The 21,257-nt window shown below is 37.2% G+C and overlaps 1 protein-coding gene across 8 annotated transcripts in view; it reads right to left on the bottom strand.

Moving 5' to 3' along the window:
* The window catches only part of FRYL (FRY like transcription coactivator), a 226,746-nt gene that overhangs the window by 29,183 nt on the left and 176,306 nt on the right, over positions 1 to 21,257 (bottom strand). For 6 of the 8 annotated variants that reach the window (XM_072944315.1, XM_072944291.1, XM_072944308.1 and 3 more), the window contains 13 exons: positions 20,759 to 20,944; positions 19,208 to 19,412; positions 17,919 to 18,040; positions 16,800 to 16,990; positions 15,299 to 15,393; positions 13,613 to 14,220; positions 13,226 to 13,323; positions 9,058 to 9,228; positions 7,040 to 7,180; positions 4,280 to 4,477; positions 1,417 to 1,578; positions 1,231 to 1,305; positions 731 to 907 (listed from right to left, as the gene is read on the bottom strand). In XM_072944315.1, the coding sequence (XP_072800416.1) occupies positions 731 to 907; positions 1,231 to 1,305; positions 1,417 to 1,578; positions 4,280 to 4,477; positions 7,040 to 7,180; positions 9,058 to 9,228; positions 13,226 to 13,323; positions 13,613 to 14,220; positions 15,299 to 15,393; positions 16,800 to 16,990; positions 17,919 to 18,040; positions 19,208 to 19,412; positions 20,759 to 20,944 (2,429 nt within the window). The remainder of the gene's footprint in view (positions 1 to 730; positions 908 to 1,230; positions 1,306 to 1,416; positions 1,579 to 4,279; positions 4,478 to 7,039; positions 7,181 to 9,057; positions 9,229 to 13,225; positions 13,324 to 13,612; positions 14,221 to 15,298; positions 15,394 to 16,799; positions 16,991 to 17,918; positions 18,041 to 19,207; positions 19,413 to 20,758; positions 20,945 to 21,257) is intronic. The other 2 variants (XM_072944305.1, XM_072944320.1) reach the window with 1 other exon arrangement.

The following is a 21,257-nucleotide window of genomic DNA, read 5'->3' as shown; positions in this document are numbered from 1 at the left end:
CATCTGAGGTCAAGCTGACTTGTAGAGACGGGCACAGCCTAGCGAACTGCAGAGAAATAGCCAGAAACAGCATGGAGGCCCATCCACATAAGCTCTGGCTCTGGGCTTGCTCGGTTTTGTGAGCTGGTAAATCTACTTTCTGAGTTGGATTTTCCATTCAGGAAGCATCTAAGCTGACACAACTATCAATTTTCTCTAAACTGAATCAATGTGGAGGAGAAAGCCCTGATATTGAATGAAATGAGGCATGTCGGGGAGCTGGCACAATCCTAAAGAATAAAGCGGTGAGCAGTGTCAGGCAGGGGCTTGGCCCCAGCAGAGTGTTCTTGACAGCCGAAGCCCCTCAGCCGTCCAGTTAGCTTCAGGGCCACCCTCTTTAAAACTGTTTGATAAATTTAATGTAATTTTTTTACTGTTCTGCTGCACATTAATCAGTATCGCTCATGTAAACATTTAAGAGTAAGCACACTCTACATTAAAAAAATACTTTTGAAGAAATCCATTTTTACTTTATATTTTTAAAGATAAAGATAAAAAATTCATGTTCCTTTTATTTCAGACATCTTCCGCTATTGACTAATTGTACTAATCATATTTAGTCCCCAATTTAGATTGTTACCTTTTGACCTTACTCTGACCTTAATAAGCAAAGATCCCAGGGCTAAACCCTTAATTCGCATGCAGTTGTAACTAGCCTATAAATACTATCAAAGAAAGCCCACACCCTTACCTCTGCATCTTCCAACTCAACATCTAAAAAGTCAAAATCCTTAAAAACGCCAAACTGTTGTTCACTGCTGGTATCTTCCACAGCCACTTCCTCCTCTTGAATTATGTCCTCTGTTGCAGAAATTAGGCTAGTCTGTTGGTCACCGACTTCCAAATCCTCATTAGAAGAGAAAACAACCTGGCCCCCAGCCAAAAACAAAAGTGAAAAAGGCCACCCATCAGTGTCGCCATTCTGAATATGGGATCTCAGCACCCTAAGAGCCACCGCTGGCCTCGTCTGTCAGTGAGCGGAGTTTTATTTGGTCTAATACCTACTGGGCGAATACTTAATGAGCATGGCCACCAAGTGCCACAAAGACAAGTGACAGTTTTTTCTCTCTTAGTCAACACCATAAGTCAGGTCAGTTTAGAAAAGACAAGCAAGGAGACACAGTAACGTCCCTTACTTCATGGACTAACATGATTTTTCAAACGTTTACACATGCTTCCACGATAACTCACTGACGGATTCTTCGGAAGGCCAGATTCTGGACCACAGAGAGAAAGTACATTCATCAGCTTTTCTCTTGTTCTTCTCTGGAGAGAAAGAATATTCAAGCGTTAAGATTACTGATCCAGTAAGACAAATTCTCAAGTTCTCAGACGTACAATAAAATGGATGCTTCTGTTCAAGGAACTTTCACGTACCTGTGATAACTGTGGCCTTTTCCAGCTAACGGGCACCAAGGCGTTAGAATTGGAACCAGAAGAAGTTGAAGAAGTGCTTCTAGTCACAGCAATAACTTTTGGTTTTCCATTTCTCCCAGCTGCGCTGTGCTGATCACCATACTTATTCCCAATAATTGGTGTCTACACAGAAATAAAATGCCCATGTTTGACTCAACTATTTCAACATAAACAGGTCAATAGCGTATCTATACTGACATTTTTTACAAACAACCAAAAAACAGCATAAGAAGAAAGATTACTTGGCATAAGGTAAATGTTACAAAAATCAAATGTCTATTTTTTTTTAATCAAGAGATTTCACTTTATTGGAAACAAGTCTCTGAGGAGACTACTGGAAAGCTTATCTCTATTTTAAATACAGATCTGCTTTCTTTTAAAACCACCACTTCCCCCTTCCCCCTCATGATTTTAAAATATGCCCTCTTTGAAAGCTCAGAAAATATAAAAATGGTTTTTAAAAGTCACATGTCACAGAAAAGAACACAACGTAAATCAGCTATACTTCAATAAAAATTTTTAAAAAAATCACCTGTCATCTCACCACTCAGATTTAATTAATGTCTATTAATACATTAATGTTAATACATTTTAGTGTTTTTTTCAATGTATATTGTTAACTGTGCTTCAATAAAGTGCTTTTGCAAATATTCAGAATAAGTAACAACTTCAGAGATAAAGATCTATTTAGTGGTTACTGTAAATCTGGTGTACAATATTCCAAAATTTATTTCAGTACAATTCCATGATGACCCAAAACTGGGTGTATATTTATTTGGCTTTGTGAAGTGTTTTGAATTTGTATTTGAATATAAGATTCAAGTTCATTTGCATGTCATATAAGTCCCCTTATGACCTGGCTCCTGTTTATCTCCCCAACTTCAACTTCCACCACTCCCTCCTGAACTTCACACTACAAAAAAGTCGAACGCGTTCCCCAAGCATAGGTGCCTTTAAGGACCTATGTGTCAGCACGTGTCACCTCCTTTACATGGAATACGCACCAGCAAAGCCCTAATCACCCTGAACACTGCCTCAAGACTCCAAGGACGCCTTTTCTGATACCACCACCACCCCTGGTCAGTTATACTTGGACATTTACCATGTGATGGTGATTTGTCTCCCCCTGCTACACAAGAGTCCCTGGACCATGTGTGATTCATCTCTGTTCCTCTAGTATTATCTCCAGTGCTTACACAGAGCAGGTATGCAGGAATTTTTGATGAAACAAATTGAAATTAAGTATTTGGTATATATCAAATGTTCTGAGAATCCATAGCACTGCTTCAAACAAAATAATTGTTACCCCATCAATTTGTGACTTGGAAGAATAGCAAAGCTCAGTTTCTCTACCATATTCCCATGCTGTGTACTCCACACTAGAAACTCTCAGGTGATATTAACTAGAACATTAGCAATAAACATACTTTCCGTTTAAAAACAATAACCAGTAAGCTTTGGATAAATTCTAATACCAACACTAAACCCCCTCAATTTTTAAAATTTTATATAATTCTAATCAATTAAAATGTGAGTAGCTCTCCAATTGTTATCTTTCTCTACTCTCCCACAATACTGGATCAAAAACTTTCATCTTGAAAAATTACTGCTCTGGCTTGTGAAAGACCATTTCAATGGCACCAAAGCCACCAAGAGTGGGCTCAGGTGCTGGAGGAAAAAAAAAATTTGAGGTCCATCCCTAAAATGTTGGGCTTCTCAGATCTCAGCTTATTTCAGTCTTGTTTTCTCTTCCATGATTTCAACCGCCCACCTATTTAACAATAAAAATCCCTAATTTTTTTCCCCTTCTGCCCAAGTTTTCCTCTAAAACTTCAGATCTCTTCAGATAATAGGCACCTCCGTCAATGCTTCTTAGTCACTTCTGAGTCAATGTACCCAAGGGTGAGCTTATCGCGCCCTCCTTCCCCACTAAGATCTGTTCTCCCAGAATCTCTGTTCTCTTTGAATGGTACCAACATCCACCAAGATGTCAAAGCAACTGTCCTTGATGTCTCCTCCTCACTTAGCACCTTCTCTCCTTCCCATTAAATCTCCTCAATTACTTTCTCAGACTTTGAAAACCATCACTGCCTTCTGTTTCCTCTGCAATTGCCTAGGGACACAGTCCAACATTATCTTTTTCTCTAATTATTCTAACAGATTCCTTAATGATTCCCCATCACCACCCTGTCTGTCTCCTATCCTGTTGCCAGAGTGATATTCCTAAAATGCAAATCCTAGTATTTCCTATTCTAGCTAAAAATCCTTTAAGAGCTTTTACTGCTTCAAGATAAAGCCGCCTTGTTACTATGTCAGATAAGGTCCATATGACCCTGCTGTTCCCCATGCCTCCAGCCTCCTCTCTCATCACACTCTACCTCCAACCTCTGTACTCTGTGCACAAGGTATGCCATACTAACGGAAGTTTCCAGAGCACTGTGCACACTTACAAGCCTTCATTCACACATGCCTCTGCTTCTTGGGTTAATCTCCCCTCCCCAAACTTCCATACATGCCTGTCTAAGGTCACTTATTTTTCAACATTCAGCTCAGATCAGGTTAGAGGTACATGCTATATAGTCCTATAGTGCTTTCAACTTCCAGCCAAAGCACTTGTCACAGTGCTTATTTGCCTGTCTGCCTAAGAGGCTGTAGGTGCCCGACAGTAGGCTTTCTCCCCCACCCCGCCCCTGTTTTCATAGAACCTGTCACAGCATCCACTGCTGAGTATGAGCTCAGTCAACGCCTGCTGAATGACAGAATGAATAAATGAACAAATGAAAATTTCTAATAGACCACCCGTATCAACCTCTCAGGATCTTACCTCAGATATATCAAAATGAAAATCTAAGGTCTTCCCAGGCAACTCCTTAGAGACATTATTAAAAATTTTCGCGAAGGATATTTCAGGAGAACCTGTATCTCCTCCATAGGTCTTGGGGATGTCGTTGGGCACAACAAGACTTGCCGAGCGGGACACCACCAGCTTTAAGATGTTAAGGGCTTCCTTCCAGTAAGGACTCTGGTTTTAAAAAATAATAGATGCATGAACATTACAAATACATATTTCACTGAGAACAAAAATTTAGTGTATACTGTAGACAATGAAAATACTATTTCTATAAAAACTCTCATAAATTATTCATTTTTACTTTGAGATCCTTAACAGAGGGTCTGAGTTGCAAAAGGAAAGAAAGTAAGTTATTACTTGTACTGTTAGATTTGAGACATCATACACATAAGAATGCTGTCAACTCAGAATATTTTACATTTTCCCCAAAAAGTGATTTATAAGTAGTATTAATTTATAAAGTCTAATACAGCAATCTGGCAGCAGTGGTAAACAAAGGGGTTTACCTTTTTATGTGAACTCTAGATGAATGAAGTGTATGGCTTTAAGACTCTAAACTTTAAACGTTTTAAGTCTTGAAGATAAACATTTTTTAATGCATACTTCCTTTTAAAAAAAGGAAATATTAAAATAAAAATATTAAAGTACTAAAAAAATTTAGATTTTTCTTAATGACCCAAGGCCCAAGTAACAAGTCCAAGTGCCGTGCTAACAGACACTCTCCGTGATGCCTGAGTTGCACACGGTGAGCTCTTCCCTCTCACGTGCGGTGGCTCTGTTTTTGAGCTATTTTTCTGCTTCTTAGTTTTGTATATTTCTACCAATATATTTCAGGAATAGTTTATATGAAAGACGTGTATGTGAAGAGGAATTGATGTCTAATAAAGAATTTAGAATATTTTTCTTCTACCATCTACTGAAAAAAATCATACAAAAAATGACTTTTTTACTTACTATGGTACCAAAATCACATCTCAACCTTGTTTTATACATATCGTTTCACAGCTAACAGTTCTGAGCAGGAGGAAATACTACCAAAAAAAAGGAAGTAAAAAATGTTTGGCAGAACTGAGTTATCCAATTTAGTTAATAATACCTTGAGATGATGACACCCAAAGCACAAAATATTTAATAATAATAAAAATGTCCATATGATTTAAGTTAGGTATTAAGCACGTCATCGTAGAAAACAGTTTACTTTTAAAAAAGTTAGACTAAGTAGGAATTATCATCCTTTTTTTCTTACAGAAATAATTAGGACCTCTGGGCCTTGCAAAATGCTAACCTCTTCAGGGATGTATCCATAAATTATATTGGTAGTTGGGTTCTACATGTAAAAGAATGTCAAGAGTTCAAGTCTGTAGAATGTTTAATGTCTGAATAAAGCAGAAGTCACTAACTGGGATGGCCTATCAGCTAAATATGACCTTGGTTCACCCAACATTTAAAAATAAATTTGAATAGAAAGTTGAGACAACACATTTAAAATGAGGAGATTTTAGAGAAAAATCCAGATTTCTAGCTTCTCTACATAAATTAGAAAATAAAAATTAGAAGTTCTGGCCCTCCTGGGTCTGCACTCCAACATCGCAACCATTACAGGAAGCTCAGTTGTGCTGTTCCTTTCAGACAGGAAAGTGCAGTTCACTTCGTCATGAATCCATGCCCTCCTATGGTCATTTGCTTGTCCAGTAGGTACATAAAAAAGCCTGTGGTTCTGAACAAAAGCAATGTATCTATGTTTCACAAATTAGTAATTCAATATGCTATGTATTTCTGTGGGAGAGCTGGCAACTATTTGATGAGTTAAGTTCTTTAAGCCTTAAGAAAAAAAAGAGAAAAGTGGTTTAGAAAAAATACATAATTGTCACTTGGTGGAGTCTTACTCATTGAGAGATAAAATAGAGAAACTAAACAGGGTTACCAAAGAAGTTTATGTTTTTTGAATATTTGCAATCACTGATTTTCAAGGGAATCTAAAAAATAACCCAGATTACCCAACAAAATATCAAAAAACATTTTAATATAGTTTTGTGACTTATTGGAAATGGACTAGAACACAAACTCGTTGCTAGCTGAGTATTTCCATTTGTAAGATTTGCTTCAGTGAATGCAAAAATAACGAGTAGAAACAGAAGGTTTGCATTTGTTAAGGCTCCCAAATAGTTTGCTCTCTTTGATTAGCTGTAGGTACAATACTGATCTGCTCCTCATGACCTTTCTTCAAAAATCAAAAGTGAAACTCAGTACAGACCAGACTGACTTATCATTTATACTTAAACCAAGTCTGATTTTCTACCTTCTAAATATCTGGCACTTTTTACCAGACACAGAAAGCAACTATAAAATGCAGACTTATCGAAGAGCCTCTTTTTCTAAAAGTAGTATTTGTTCATTATGTAGAATTTGATTAAAAACAGAAAGGAACAGAGTCATAATCACACTGTCCAGAGAAGGTGACGGCTGCCCTCTGTGCACCTTCCTTCCAGGCACTGCTGAAATGAGTATTTGTAGATGCAGTCGTTAAAAATCAAAATCAGGAATCAGACTGATTCTGCTTTTTGTCACTAACACCGAGAACAAGTTTCCATGTCGTAAATCTTCCTGGAAACATGATTTATGCACTAACCACTCCCACCACTCTTAGACAACATTTAAGACGTTTCTGATTTTTTATGATTATGAGTTGTTTTGAGACGAATACTTCTACACAGAAGTCTTGTGGTCACTCACCTGTACGTATTTGCCGATAATCTTTATGATCTCCAGATTAAACTGCTTGACTGGGGCAGCAGATAGGTCAATGTGACTCAAAAGGCTATAGATGATCTGCAGTAATGACTGCTGCATACTGGACAATCCTTTTTCTAATAGCTAAAAGTCATATTAAAAAGTACACTTTAATCAGGTTAAAGAAAATTCAACAGTATTTACATTAGTGATGTTGAAAACCGTAACAGATTTAACCTGAGGTTATGGTTAGATTATTAGAAATACAGAGAATAATGAAGGTAAAGTAAAAGGTGATGTCTATTATTGTTACTTGTCTTTGCTTCAGAAAGGAGAATTAGATGGATTATTTTCCATCTTAATCTCACTGTTTTCTTTTATATCCTTAACTAATTTAGTTGAACATCATTTATTTTAGGTTAAGAGAAAAACCGCTATAACCATCATCATCAAAGAATGAATAACTACCCCCACGCCATTCACATCAGTCACTTAAACTACCCATGTGATTCAGCCAAGTTTCCTAACCAATCTGAGCCTGATTTTTAAGAATAAAATAGTGATACCACATACCTCATAGAGTTTGTAAGACAGTTAAGTTATATAGCGTAGCTTTAAATACATGTAACTAATATTAGTACTGTTGTTAGTAATAATTTGAGAATTATTAATAATACAACAAGGATAACTTACATTAATAAGAGTAACATTTGGGGCAAAGCATTCTCTTTACGGACTGGAAATACACTGCCCGTATGTGGTACCCAATAGGCTGCACTGTGCCAGTGGCAGGCTTTAGAATTCCGTGATTGGGTCGTCGGGGAAAATTAGCATTACTTTAGTGGTGAGCTGGTCTAAGCCTCTTAAATTCAAAGCTGATTAAAAACGTTAGACCTGGCTTTGTATTGGCTCTTGTCCTAAAGGTACAGGTGTAAGATAAACCTAGAGAGATTCATCCAGGTTAGGAAGCTACCAGGCAGAGTTTCGGTGTTGCCTGACTTAAGTGTAAAGTTGATGGGAGCAAACCTACCAAAACCAACATCTTAAAAATTCACACCAGTCCTGAAGCACTTTATGATGGTTGCCACCAGTGACTTAGCTAAGTTAAACAGTGCTATGAGCAATATTGAAAATGTTTATTGAGTCACGAGGTCAACTTTTTAAAAACGAGGGTATCACTTTAATCATAAGCTGACTAGGAATTTCTCCCTTTTGAGAGTCTCTTTGTGGCTCTCTACTGAGTAATTTACTTTCCTAGGCATGAAGCCACTTCTTCAATGAAAAAACACAGTCAACACTTGAACAACACAGGTTTGAACTGTGCAGGTGTGTTTATACTGAGGTTTTTTTTCAGCAGTGAATACCACTGCTCGCCATGATCCACCGCTGGCTGATCACCGATGTGGAGGGCTGAATGTGAGTTATATGTGGGTTTCCGACTGCATAGAGGGTTGGTGCCCCAATCCTGCATCGTTCAAGGGTCAACTGTATTAACTTTTTACGCTGTTCTAGGACAGATTTTAAAATTCCATTTGCCCCCCAAAATCATAGTTTAGATTAGGAAGCAAATATATCATAAAAATAAAGAGTTGCCCAGCAGAAATGACTCTGCATGCTGCATTTTTTAATTCTAGAAAGGATTTCAAAGACAAGAATTAATTTTGCTAAGAAACAAAAATGATAACCATTCTCTAGGATCAAGACCACGGGGAAATAAAAACCCATTTTCCATTTGAAATGAAGGCAAGGTTTATATTATTTTGAGTTTATATCAGTTAAGGACAGTGAATGAAGAAATAAACACTGAAAATGAACAACAACAACAAAAAACCCTTTATAAAAATTTCCTTTACACTTGAAAGATATTATCTATATTTTTTCTTTAAAAAAAGGGATTATCTATTTTACTCTCAAAGACAATTTGAACGTTAATTTGTATCAGCGCTGCTTCTAGAAGTAAATCTACCTGAAAATTTTGCCATGGAGCAGTTGAAAAATCTGTTTTTTGGGGGTAAATTTACCTCTGCAAGGTAAGTCACAAGACTAAATGTCGTATCTGAGAAGGAGTCATGTAGGTATCTACACACTACGTTGATCCAGTTAGAACAGTCCCTGGAATACGTGTGTGTGCTGTACAAACTCATCATGTGAGCCAGGTTGACAAGCGTTGGGCATTTTTCTTCTGCACAAACCTAAAAAACAAATACAATAATTTCATTCACTTTAAAGGCATTTAAGTTTAAACTTGATTTTATATTAACTGTACTTGTGTAATGAAGTAAGTTCAAGATGTATGTTGAAGCGTTAATGCATTTTATTTCACTACAGTAGAGAAGTTAAACAGAAGAGGAAAAAAGCTCAAGGCATTCTAAAGAGAATAACTTAGATAACACAGAAGGATGATTAATTATTCAAGCACTTCCATGGGTGTTAAAGAGTATGGCTTTTTTTTTTTTAATAGCCACATGCTCTGTAAAAGTGTCTTTGGTAAAAATCCAAACGTTTTTGTAAACCCTATGTATCATTTTGTAACTTTTGTAAAAAGAGTTCTGTTTTGTAAAATCAATGTATGGTTCTTTGCACAATAACTTAACAGGCAGACTCAACCTGGGAATCCTCGGCGGGGTTCAGAGCTGCTGTGCTGAAGAGATGCTTTATAGCATCAAGCTGTTCCAAGCGTCTCACTAGAGCAGTCAACTGCATGGAGCCTCAACAAGTGTGATGTATTCTAAGGACTTCACTGGAGCACCAAAAACTCTTGAGTCCTGTACCTCCAATGAATGGCGGTCGTCAGGGTGGACCCCCAAACTGCTCCTCAGGAAATCACCTAACGCTCTTAAGGTCCTTGGCCAACCATTTACAGGCTCCTACAAAGTATACTGACTTCCTAGAGTTTACTTGATACAGTACTACAGAATCTGAATCAACAAATGTTTGGGAGGATCTTACTGACCAAATGCACCTTCTTAGTATGTCTGTTCCCTGACTTACTGGTGAGGATGTCTCTTAACCTCTTCCAGCGGACACCTGAACAAGGCAGAACTGGAAAAGGGCCATGCGAGACAGACCCTCATCTATCATAAAAGACTAGCCTCGTTGAAATTTCTCTTAGTTTTCCTTTCTTCATTTTCCTCACTTATTTTTCCATCTTATTGATGTTTTATATTTTTTTCAAACTGCCTAGAGCATTTGATAGAGTATTACCTTTAAAAATATGTATTTTCAAATTTCAGATGAATATAACTGATTTTTTTTTTTTTAATTGAAGTACAGTCAGTTACAAAGTGCCAATTTCTGGTGTAGTTTTACTTTGATTTACCACGCAGACATCATCACTGGATGGGCCCAAGATATGAAGGCATGCAATGGTGTGCAGAGACTAACATAGCACCTTAGAAGTTACTTCATACAGTCATTAAAAGCAGCTGATTTCATGCATTAGCCTTTTATCCATAAAACAGACACCAGGAAGAAAAAAGAAAAAGTTGGTTTGTATTTCTTATTTGTATTTCAAAATATAATAATTTATCATACTATTTTAAAAGCTGCATAATTTTTCAATTTCACAATCTGTTATTCTTCAACAAAAAATTTTATAGTTCAAAGTAAATTCTTTATTCTTATTCTGAAGAATAAGACATTCTTATAGAATTCTTATATCCTTAAAGCATATTTTTATAAAGAATGATTTATAAAAAACTATTTCTAAAAAGGAGGAAAGTTCTTTGGAATATATGCTGTGCAATTTTTTAAATAAAGCAAATGGCTTAGATTTAATTTTGGAATTTTGGAATTACCAGGTTAAAATTCAAGCCAAATAGAGTATGTTTTATAACAAACCTGAGCATACTGTTTTTGCCATAATGAACAGCAAGAAAGGACAGTATTTGTCCTAAGTGTTCCCTCATTTTGAAATTCTGAGCTCTCCAAGGGCACAAACAGTAGAAACAGCAATATTTGCATAATGAGGAAGCACATAATGGCAGAAAATTACTCTCAGCAGTTTAAGTGAGAGAATAATTAAGGAATCAATTTAGTTCACATCCTGCAGGTTGCTGAAAGTGCACAGAGGGAACCTTTGTGTGCTGCTCACCAGGAAGAAACAGACTGAACAACAGTTTATGACTCACAGAAAGCCATATATTTGATTTCTTAAAAACAGAAAAGATAGTTGGGAGTTTCCTGTGCTTTGCCTCGGTCATGACAGCAGAGGCTTGGCGCTCAAGGGGCTTCCACAGCAGCCCTCTGGCCACGCTGTGCCCTCAGCCATCCCAGCGTCTAGCCAGCTCCTCCCCACACTTCAGCTGCCAGTCTTAAATGCTCCTACTTCCCTTATTAGGGGACTTCTTTTTATTTTCTTGAAATCCTCAAGTAAGTCAATATATTTTTTTCCCCTTATAGTTTCTTTCCTAGATTTCTGGTAGACAAAAATAAAATCCTTGTTTACATTTTTCTAATGGTGTGTCATTAGAATATTAAAATAAAAGTCACTTTAATAAATTATTTTAAAAATCACTTTTAGACCTCATTAATGCAAATACACGTTGTTTAGTTTTCAAAGGCAAACCATCATCAAAACTGAGATGCGTTTCCATTAACTGTAATAATGGCTCTTCTTTTTAAAGACATGCTTATAAAATGCTTAAGAATCTCTCCGTATCTATTTAGAAATTTAAATAGGGATGATTCAATAGCATATTTTATTAAATATTGTCTTGTTGTTTATTAAATATTATCTATCCAGATAATGAAAATGTCCTTACTCTTGTTACTGTGTATGTGATTAATTGGGTTGGCAGTATTTTTTCACTGCGTCGGCACCCAGAGATAAACTTGCACTTACCAGTGGTGAAGTTTGGGCCATGCAGAGGTGGGTGTTTTACCTGGCTTTCTACAAGTTTGCTCTTCCATTTAGTGCTGTGCTAATTGCTAACTGAATCTCAGGTTTGGGAAAAAAAAAAAAGCGTATATAAAAGGCTCTTTCAGAGACTTTTACTCGCTTGGTCCCTTCTGTTGCAAACTTCTCTGAAGTTTCTCCTGGTGCTTTAGCTGGGTTATCTCATTTACACTGCTGTTGAGTCCCTCCTCCAGTTCACCTAATTTCCTGTTGCACGTATATTACTCATAAATTTATATAACTCCTTCTTGCAACTGTCTATGATTTCAGCCTGAAAAGTCTTTCTTACAAGACTCAATCTGACAAAATAAATAAATACATAAAATGAAATTAATTAAGAATTAATTTTAAGTAGAAGGCAAGGTATTTGCTATTTCTTTATTGTTCTTAAAAGAGGAAATTACTAAAAATATAAAATGTCGAAGTCATATTCTTTTACAATTAAGATTAGGAGCTATAAACCTCTTAAACAAATGTTAACAGCTGATTTAAAAAGAGCTACAAACCTGTTTCAGAAATGTAGGATGGGAGAGAAAGAGCCAAATGAGGAAGAAAAAGAGTGAAGGGAGCAGACAGAGAAGTTGAAGAGAATGTTAAGAGGAAAAAGGCAAACATAAAGGGAGACAGAATTTTCAGAATCACAAAATATATTATGCCCTCTTCTTCCTCAGGGCCTTTGCACATGTGACTTCTCCTAGGCAATTTCCACCCTCGGCCCTGCTCTTGTTTCTCAGCCAGGGATCATACTTTTGGTTAGTCTTATTCAGCCTTTAAGTCAGCTTAGTCATGACTTCCTTCAGGCAGACTTTTGCTTTATGTGTCCCTAAAATATTCTGCCCTCCCACTGGAAAGTCACCAGACTCGATGGTGACTGTCTACTTATTTGACTGCACCCCCACTCTAAGGCCCACAGGGCTAAAAATTCTATCTCCTTTGCTTATCTTTGTATTTCCAGCACCTGATCCGGTGCTCAGTACATACTTGGTACTAAATAAATGAATGACTTGGAAACTGACAAACAGGTAGAAAGTAAAGTAGGGAAACGGAGCAGAAAAAGACTCAGACTCAGAGGAGTGTTACTCTAAACAAATAATTTTATTCACTGTGGCTTGAGCACTTGTAAGTTACATCATTACTATATTACTTCTTTATATGCATAAAAAAAATAAAAATTTAGATGCAAAATTCAAATAGGAAGTGACAGTAAAAGGATTTCTAAGAGAGTCCCCCCTTAAGATAAACTCCAGGGAAATTTCCCTCCAGTGTTATCTTTCAGCATAACATTTGCTTACCTTTGCTATTCGACTAGCTGTTTCTTTGCAAAACTGAGTTGGGCTGTCAAAATGCTGGATTAAGTGAGGCAATAAGCAAAGGATGTTAAGAGGAAAGCCTATCAAAAAAAAAAAGCAAACAATAACCAATTTTATTGCACATAATTTTAAAAATTAACTTTTTTTAATGGCTCACAGAAACCATTTTCTTTTTATTTCCTGGAGTACTTGATTTTCTAAAAATATTTTTTTGTTTTGCTTTTACCAAAGAATTTAAGTTACTTCACATATTGAGAAAATCATAACTGTTGGTGGAAAAGCAGAAATTAGTAGGTTTCAAAACAAATGATTAGTTTACATTTCACTACATTAAAAAGCGAAGAGTTGGTGCAATTCTATTGACATCACCTGACAACTGGGAAGGATCCACCAGCGTGTGTTTGGAGACAGCAATGAGTTTACTCAGGAGGTGCACGGTCATTTCTTGTGTGGATACTGAGGTAAAACCCTTAAGGAAGAGCTGTTGAAGGCCTGGGAAATTATTCCACTTCAGTTTGCTTTGTACGTTTTCAATCTTCTCTCGACTCTCTGATTTATCCAAAGGCAAGTGGATCAGCAGTTTGTTGAGAAGCCTGAGAGCCAGGAGGTATTCGTATTCGTAATCTGACTCTAATAAAGATGCTGCTATCCAAAAAATGGTGGCCATCAAGTTGGCAGGCTCAGTAGTGGACTGCACATCATACACTGCTTTCTCTCTCAGAGAGGAAAGGCTTCTAGTCCTCGCTAAACTACTGCTATGGTTTATCCGTCCATCCATTATATCCAGTGTGTTACTCCGCCGCCGGTCACCTCTTCGGTCACCAATTAAACTTAATCTCAAAGAGTTACTTCTTGTATTACTGTTATATCCCAAATAACTGCTACTATTAATGGGACTTGTGCTTAAATTGAGTTGTCCAGTGCTTTTCCTGTTAGCTGCGTACTTGTTTCCCATTATAGGATCATGGTATGAGGTTCTTTTTAAGAAAAAGAGAAAGAAAGAAAGAAAAAAGATGAATCCATGCAAATCATTTTTTAGCTACATTAATTGTACTCCTGAAAACGCTGAAAAGGGTAACTGTTACCAGGAAAAATCACTTCTAAGTATATTGGACTTTGCTTAATTAAATTTCAGTTCTTTCCTCCGTGTTGCAATGTACAACAGTATCTTTTCTACTGTGGCCAATTGTTTCCTTTGGGTTGGATGAGGTGATTTCAAGTGAAATTTCTGCTACAGTTATCACTGATAACTTTTAGCTTTGGGATTTAGTAAACATTATATCCCAAGCAGGCTTCCTTTGTCTTAAACCCAGAGCTGATGGTCCTGGGGTCCCTATTTCTGTCAATTCACACTCTTTCCAGAAGAACCAAGCTCAAAAATTTTATTTTTGATTTCTCTTTCTCCTTCTCCCTCACATCCATTTATCATTGGTTAAAAAATAATTACAGAATACTTTCTACATGTGCCAGCAGTATGTAAAATGCTAGGAATATTAGGTAAAGTCCATGTAAATGGACAAATTACAGCCTGTTAGTTGCTGTCATTAAAATATAAAGAAAACACTGTGACAATCCAAAGGATGGAGTAATTAGCTTTACCCCGGGGCAGGCAGAAATGTTTAGCTAGGAGGTGATACTGAGACGGGACTTAAAGGAGAAACCAATTCGGGATTTGCAAGGAAGATAAAGTTCGAAGAGAGGCTGGTCCAGGGAGAAGGAACAGTACGTGGAAGGTGTGAGCTTTGAGGTGCCTGGCCTGCTGGGGGCACAATGGGATGCTGAGTGTGGCAGGAACAGAGCCCGTCACTGAGGCTGAAGCCAAGCAGCACAGCAGAAAGCGCTCTGGACAGGATGTAAGAGGGGCAGCACTGCCACTTCCTAGCCCTGTGACTCGTCACGTGTCCTCACCGTCTGGGGCTCATTTCCCACTGGTAATCCATCTGAAGTTTGGGGTATTATTCTCACCACCAATATTAGCACAATACACTATTATACATATTTAGCTATTGAAGGTCTATATACAAATCTACTGGTTGCCTAGTTTTAAACTCTTACTGAGAAAGGGCAGAAAGAAGATCATAATGCTTCATGGTTTCAGCCAAAGTATCAATTGCAGATTCCAACGTGAGAAGAAGCTCAATCACAAATCCCTAGAAGAAAGGCAGATTTTAATTAATTATGCTCTGGAAAGAAGAAATTGCAACACACTTCCTGATGAGATTTTAAAATAGAACAAACTCCACATTAATATTACAAAGTAATTAAACTCTTGAGCAACACGATCTTGCTGATTGACCAAAATGCATCAAACTAATGGTAGAAATTGATTATAATGGCACCCAAAATTGCTTAGACCAGAAATCTAGGAGCCACCCTGTTGCTTTCCCTCACATCAACTGAAACCATCAAGAAGTCCTAAAAATATTACTTAAAAAATATATCCTAAACCCACCCAAAATTGCTTAGACCAGAAATCTAGGAGCCACCCTGTTGCTTTCCCTCACATCAACTGAAACCATCAAGAAGTCCTAAAAATATTACTTAAAAAATATATCCTAAACCCAACTTCTTTTCCCTACCTCCACAGCTTTCCTTTAATCCAAACTGACATCATTTCGGACTGGACTCCTACAAACAGCCTCTTAACTGACCTCTCTTGCTTTCCTGAGGACTCCACCTAGCCTCCAGAGTGAGTTTTTTAAAAAGCGAATTGTATCCATCACTCTCCTTTGAAAACCTATGGGTGGTTTGCCATCAATTCAGAGTAAAATCCCACCTCTCACCAGAACCTTCCAGGCCTCACAAGATCTAGACCTACCCTCCTCATCACATCCACCTGCCTGTGGATGTCCCTGTCTAAAACACTCTCACCACACTGGTTTGCTTGATGTTCCTTTAAAAAGCCTTTTGCTCCTCCCCCAGGGCCTTTGCACTTGCTAGTTCTATTTCCCTTTGCTCTCTTCCCCAGATTATCACAGGGCTCACTCCATTTAAATGTGTGTTCAAAACTCATCTTCTCAGATGATCACATATAAAACAACCCCTCCCCCTGTCATTCTTTATAACCTGTTACTCTGTCTTATTATTTTCACAGCATTCATCACTAAGTAAAATTGCATTACACATTATTGGTGGACTAAAGGCCTGTTTCCCCATGAAATGTGAGCTCCAGAATGCCTTGTTCACTATGGTATCCCTGGTGTCTAAAAACATTAATAAAACCATGAGTCTGTACAGATTATGTACATTCTCTATTACAATATTCCACTTTATCTTAAAAAATGAAATCCAGTGTTCTACTTTAACTTCCTCTTTCACCTTGTGGTCATCCAAGAATAATAGCCAGGTGTGTGCGTATAAGGCTTTTTCTGACAGGCACTAACAATTTAATTCAATTGGTATGTTACTAAGTATTACTTATACAACGTCTAAAATTCTGACATTAATAATTCTATGTGCCCTCTGTATTGCTCTACCTGCAGTGAGTCACATTTGGCAATAAGTACTTCACAACAAGGCGCTGCTCAACACCTGCTGAAAGGATTTAACGAACTACCTGTGCATCTTCTCCTGGATCCCCTACAGTTTCTACGAGTCTGGAGAGAACATCAGAAAGTGTGGTTGCAGAAAGAGGCTGCTTTAGGGCCCTGAAAATCTGAAAGGATCTCCCAGCATAGTGTCGAGAAGAACAAGAAAGTGCTGTCTGCAGAGCAACTTCACTAAGATGATGTTCCAAATGAATTCCCTCTGTGAAAACAAAGGAAACAAAGTTTAACTGCTTCTTGTTTTTCAGAATATAGATGGGGTTACGATTGGAGGCTAATAACCACTTTAAACCAGTGTCAGCACGGTGCCTGGCAAACTGGGTATGGACTAAACTTTTGTAAGTCAATGCCTTTTCTTTTCATTAAATTCCATCTGCTTTTTTATTTTTGTTAAGTGGAGGCACTTCGAATTGAACCCAGGGCTCCGTGCATGCTAAATGCGCACTCTACCACTGAGCTCTATCCTGCCCCTCTCATTTGCATTTTAGATGACTCTTCACTCTAATCTCAGGGAAGGACTCTCTGAGAACAGGGTTTCTCAGCCTCAGCACTACTGACACTCCGGCCAGATAACTCTTTGTTGTGAGGGCTGCCCGGTGCTGCGTACTTAAGTAGTGGCATCCCTAGCCTTTATCCAACCTGACACCAGTAGTGACCTCCTGCCACCTGCCCCTTAAAAATGTCCCGAGAAGCAAAATCGCCCCCAGCTGAGAATTACTGCTTTAGATACACACATTTTACTATAATTTTCAGAATGTGTTAAATTCAAAAATCACAGAAACCCATCTCAGTATAAAAAATTATGTTAAGGTTTGTCATCTCTACCTATGTTCCTTAAATATAATTGTTTCATAATAAACAACTGTATTGTAATTTTATTATGCCATCCTACACAAAACTAAGAACCCCAGGCTGTCAAAGGAGCATTCTTAATTTAAGTAGTAACTTAATTTCTTTTCAACCAAAACAAACCTGTTATCACTAGTAAGTTAAAAAGGAAAAACTGTCTAAAACTCAACTGTAAACACATCAATGGTCAACTTTTTGCTGAACAGTATCAGAAGTTTTGACATCACCTTAAAATATCTCCTTGAAAGTAAATATTATCTGAAATATTTATTAAAAGATACCTGAGCTTGACTGCTTAAAAACAGAAACCACATGTTTCAAAAATGTTGTTAACTGCTCGGCACTCTTTATGCTAGGATTCTTGGCAGAAACATCCTCATGGTTCCACAGGGGCCCTCTTTTTCTGAAAACAGAGAACAGATGTAACTCCCTTGGCTTTTACCTTAAGTTTTACTCATACTCACCTAAAACGCGCTTTTGCAATTAAAAAGGGTAGTAGTTGAATAAATCAAACAGCATGTCACACAGGCTACTACTACTATTTATGTTCCTGGACATGTAATGATTTAGAGCAGGTACAGGAAGATGCCAGTTCCATCATTACAGTCAGATTCTCCCGGAGGTAGGAGAAAAAGATGACAAACTTTTTGCCAAGTGGAAAGAGTACTGGTTATTGCTTATGTATTACAGATCAAAACATTATAATTTGTAGAGGCTAGACTGTATTTAGATTGTGATGCCGAGAAAATAATTTATAAGCTAAAACTACAGGGACAGGTTAGGGCAGAATAAAGTCCTGTGGGTTCTTTCTTTAAAATATCTGCATTCTCGAGCCCACCACCTTGTCGAATAAGGGTTAAGCCCCTTATTACCACAGGCCCAGAGTGCCCTGAAAAAAGATGTGGTCACACTGCTGTTGGTCCCTAACACCTCTAATTCATCATGTCCTTTGCTATGAGACCGATCATAGCATATTGATTTAATTGAGTCCCCTACCCTCCCCATTCAGCTCAAAGATTTTCAATAAAGTTTCCTTTCTTGAAAGATCTATAACCTGTGGGCTAGACTTCATGGTCCTTCAGTTTGAACTCTTCTAAGCTTTCTTGTCTAGAAAGTCTTTCCTCAGCATTACAGTCAGACCAGATTCTCACCATTTCCAAACATACTTCGTTTTCTCACATGCCTGTGACTTTGCTCTTGCTGTAGAATACCGGCCCCTTTCTCCCCGTCTATGTTTCTTCTTTACTTAGAGTGCTTTGCAGAGAGTAGACCATAAATAAATACTGGATACTGACTGGTCATGTAGCTGATGAAGGCAGAGTATGTACTCAGATAACACTGTGTCCTCTTCGGGTACTCAGCATTAGACACAATTAAGGCCTTCCTCAGCTACAATCATATGAGCCAAAGAAGAAAGTCATCAAATTTTCTAAATATTGCAAAATACAAACTTGTCTACTCCAAATCAAGGACACTTTGAAAAACAGAAATAGGGTCTGCTGTAACCGACAAATGAAATGACAACTTGGCGCGGCTACGTTGCTGGAACGGTAGGGGGTGCAGATGTTACCTTGAGGTAATGAATTCCATGAGGGTTTTGACTTTTCCATCCTGCTCTACTGAGATGTCGACCTCGTTGAGGACAGTGGTGTGCAGATGTGAAATGGCAGCGCTGTTATTTCCTAAGCTGATACTAGAGGAGGTAGAACTTGAGCTGAGCCCTGAGTCGGTCATGGGGGAGGGCTGGTAATCAGGTATAAAATCACTAACACCTGCTGAAAGAGAGCGCCGCGCATGAACACCCAGACGTAGAACCATCTCCCACAGTATTTAAAGAATTAGGTTCTGGTTCCTTATGGATTATATAAGTACATAAAGGATGATGCAGATCAGTGCTCCTCCCCCTGCAGCCTCCCAAGCACCAAATTACAGCAGGTGAGGTTTTGAGCAAACACAGCAAACTGAACTCTTTGGATTTACTATGCAGTCCTCTGCTGCCATCTGCTGAGCAAAGTTGAAACTGGCAGCTTCCTAATATTTTGGCATAACGTGGGTTAAGTCATTCACATTTCTATAGTGTAACTGATTTTTAATTTCCTATGGAAAGGATTCTATGCTTTCTGCTTCACTTTACTCAAAGGCCATTTTAGAGTCTATTTATAGACTTAAAAATATAATATTTACATTATGCCAATTATTAAATAATTCTAAAGGTTACTACTAATGCTCATACAAAATGGCAAATGAGGCCTTAAAAACAAGCAACAAATACAAACTATGGAATTTTGAATAGAAATGCTTTAACATTAAAAAAAGGGAGAAAACTTTTATTTCATTCATCTTTTAATCATAGTTTTAAAAGGTGAATAAGTTTACTAATCATTGTTTTCTCATTAACTACAAGGTTTTAAATAGACAACAAGGCTTTAACTAAGTAAATTTAAATTTTATTAACCCTGTATCTGGCATTAAATGATTGGCAAAAAAAAGTAATTTTATTTCAATTTTTAAAAACAATTATTTTCTAGATCATTTATTATAAATCAGATGATACTGATGAATAAAATAAATATTAGGTTATTAGGAAAAAGAAAATAAGAAGTAAAAAAAAATCACATCAGCAGTGAAATAAATTTTACATTAAAATCTCATTAATTTGGACCTCACTAGTACTTTAAAATATGCAATTTGGAATTTACTAGACTTCAAATGTATAACATTTTAAGTGAAATCAATATAACCGAGTGAAAAAAAATTTTTTACTGTCCTCTTTGGCCAATTTTTCAGATCTTGAGATCAGGAGGAAACTAATACAAGTTTACCACCTTTTTCATAACCAGTGCTCAATAAATTAAGCCACTCTTTCATTGTACCTTTAACTTACATGTTGAGAGCTTGAAATTTTTATGACAAAGATCATTAAAGGCAATACAGATCAAATATTCCAAGTCTAAGTCCTTCTTTATGGATTAATAAATAATACCAATGGTACTTAAAATAATAAAACTACATTTAAAAAAATATTGTCCAGTGTTTCAATTTTAGTTGACTTTCTCTAATGTAGGATTCCAAATGAATGAAGTGCAATTCCACTTGCAAACTGAACTTTTAAAGCAAATACCTGTGAAAGTATAATCTGAGTGTGCAATTTGTTTGACTGTAAGCACCCTGGGCTCATTAAACTCCTTGTTCCTGAGAAGGACAGAAGCAGCAGTTCGGATGTTGCTGTTGGATCCCATCACTATTAGTAAGTGCAGAAGCAGGCGTTTACAATGCTCATACACCTCAGGGTGGCAGTGGTCAAACCCTAAAGAGAACAATAAAAAAAAGTCACCATCAATAAAGACAGATAATGAGTATTCTTGCTGCCAAACCCATATTTTAAAAAGAAAAGCAGAAATTATATAAGATCATATTATGTCAATTTTTTTTATTAGCCTAGAATTTGTATACATTTTTATAATAGCCTATTGTCCTCCTGGACTAGGGAGAATCCAGGCAAGTTCCCAAAGCATACATCTAAAATTTAGTCATCTCTTAGACACTAATAATCTGTTACAAAACACTAGATGTAAATGAACTTTTATAGGCAAGGATTTTTTGTGTGCTTAGAACGCAAT

This window comes from Vicugna pacos, chromosome 2 (genome assembly GCF_048564905.1).
Source record: "Vicugna pacos chromosome 2, VicPac4, whole genome shotgun sequence".
In the NCBI taxonomy this organism is placed as follows: Eukaryota; Metazoa; Chordata; class Mammalia; order Artiodactyla; family Camelidae; genus Vicugna; species Vicugna pacos.
Note: the sequence above shows the minus strand (reverse complement) of the source record. Positions and strands in the feature narration are given on the sequence as shown.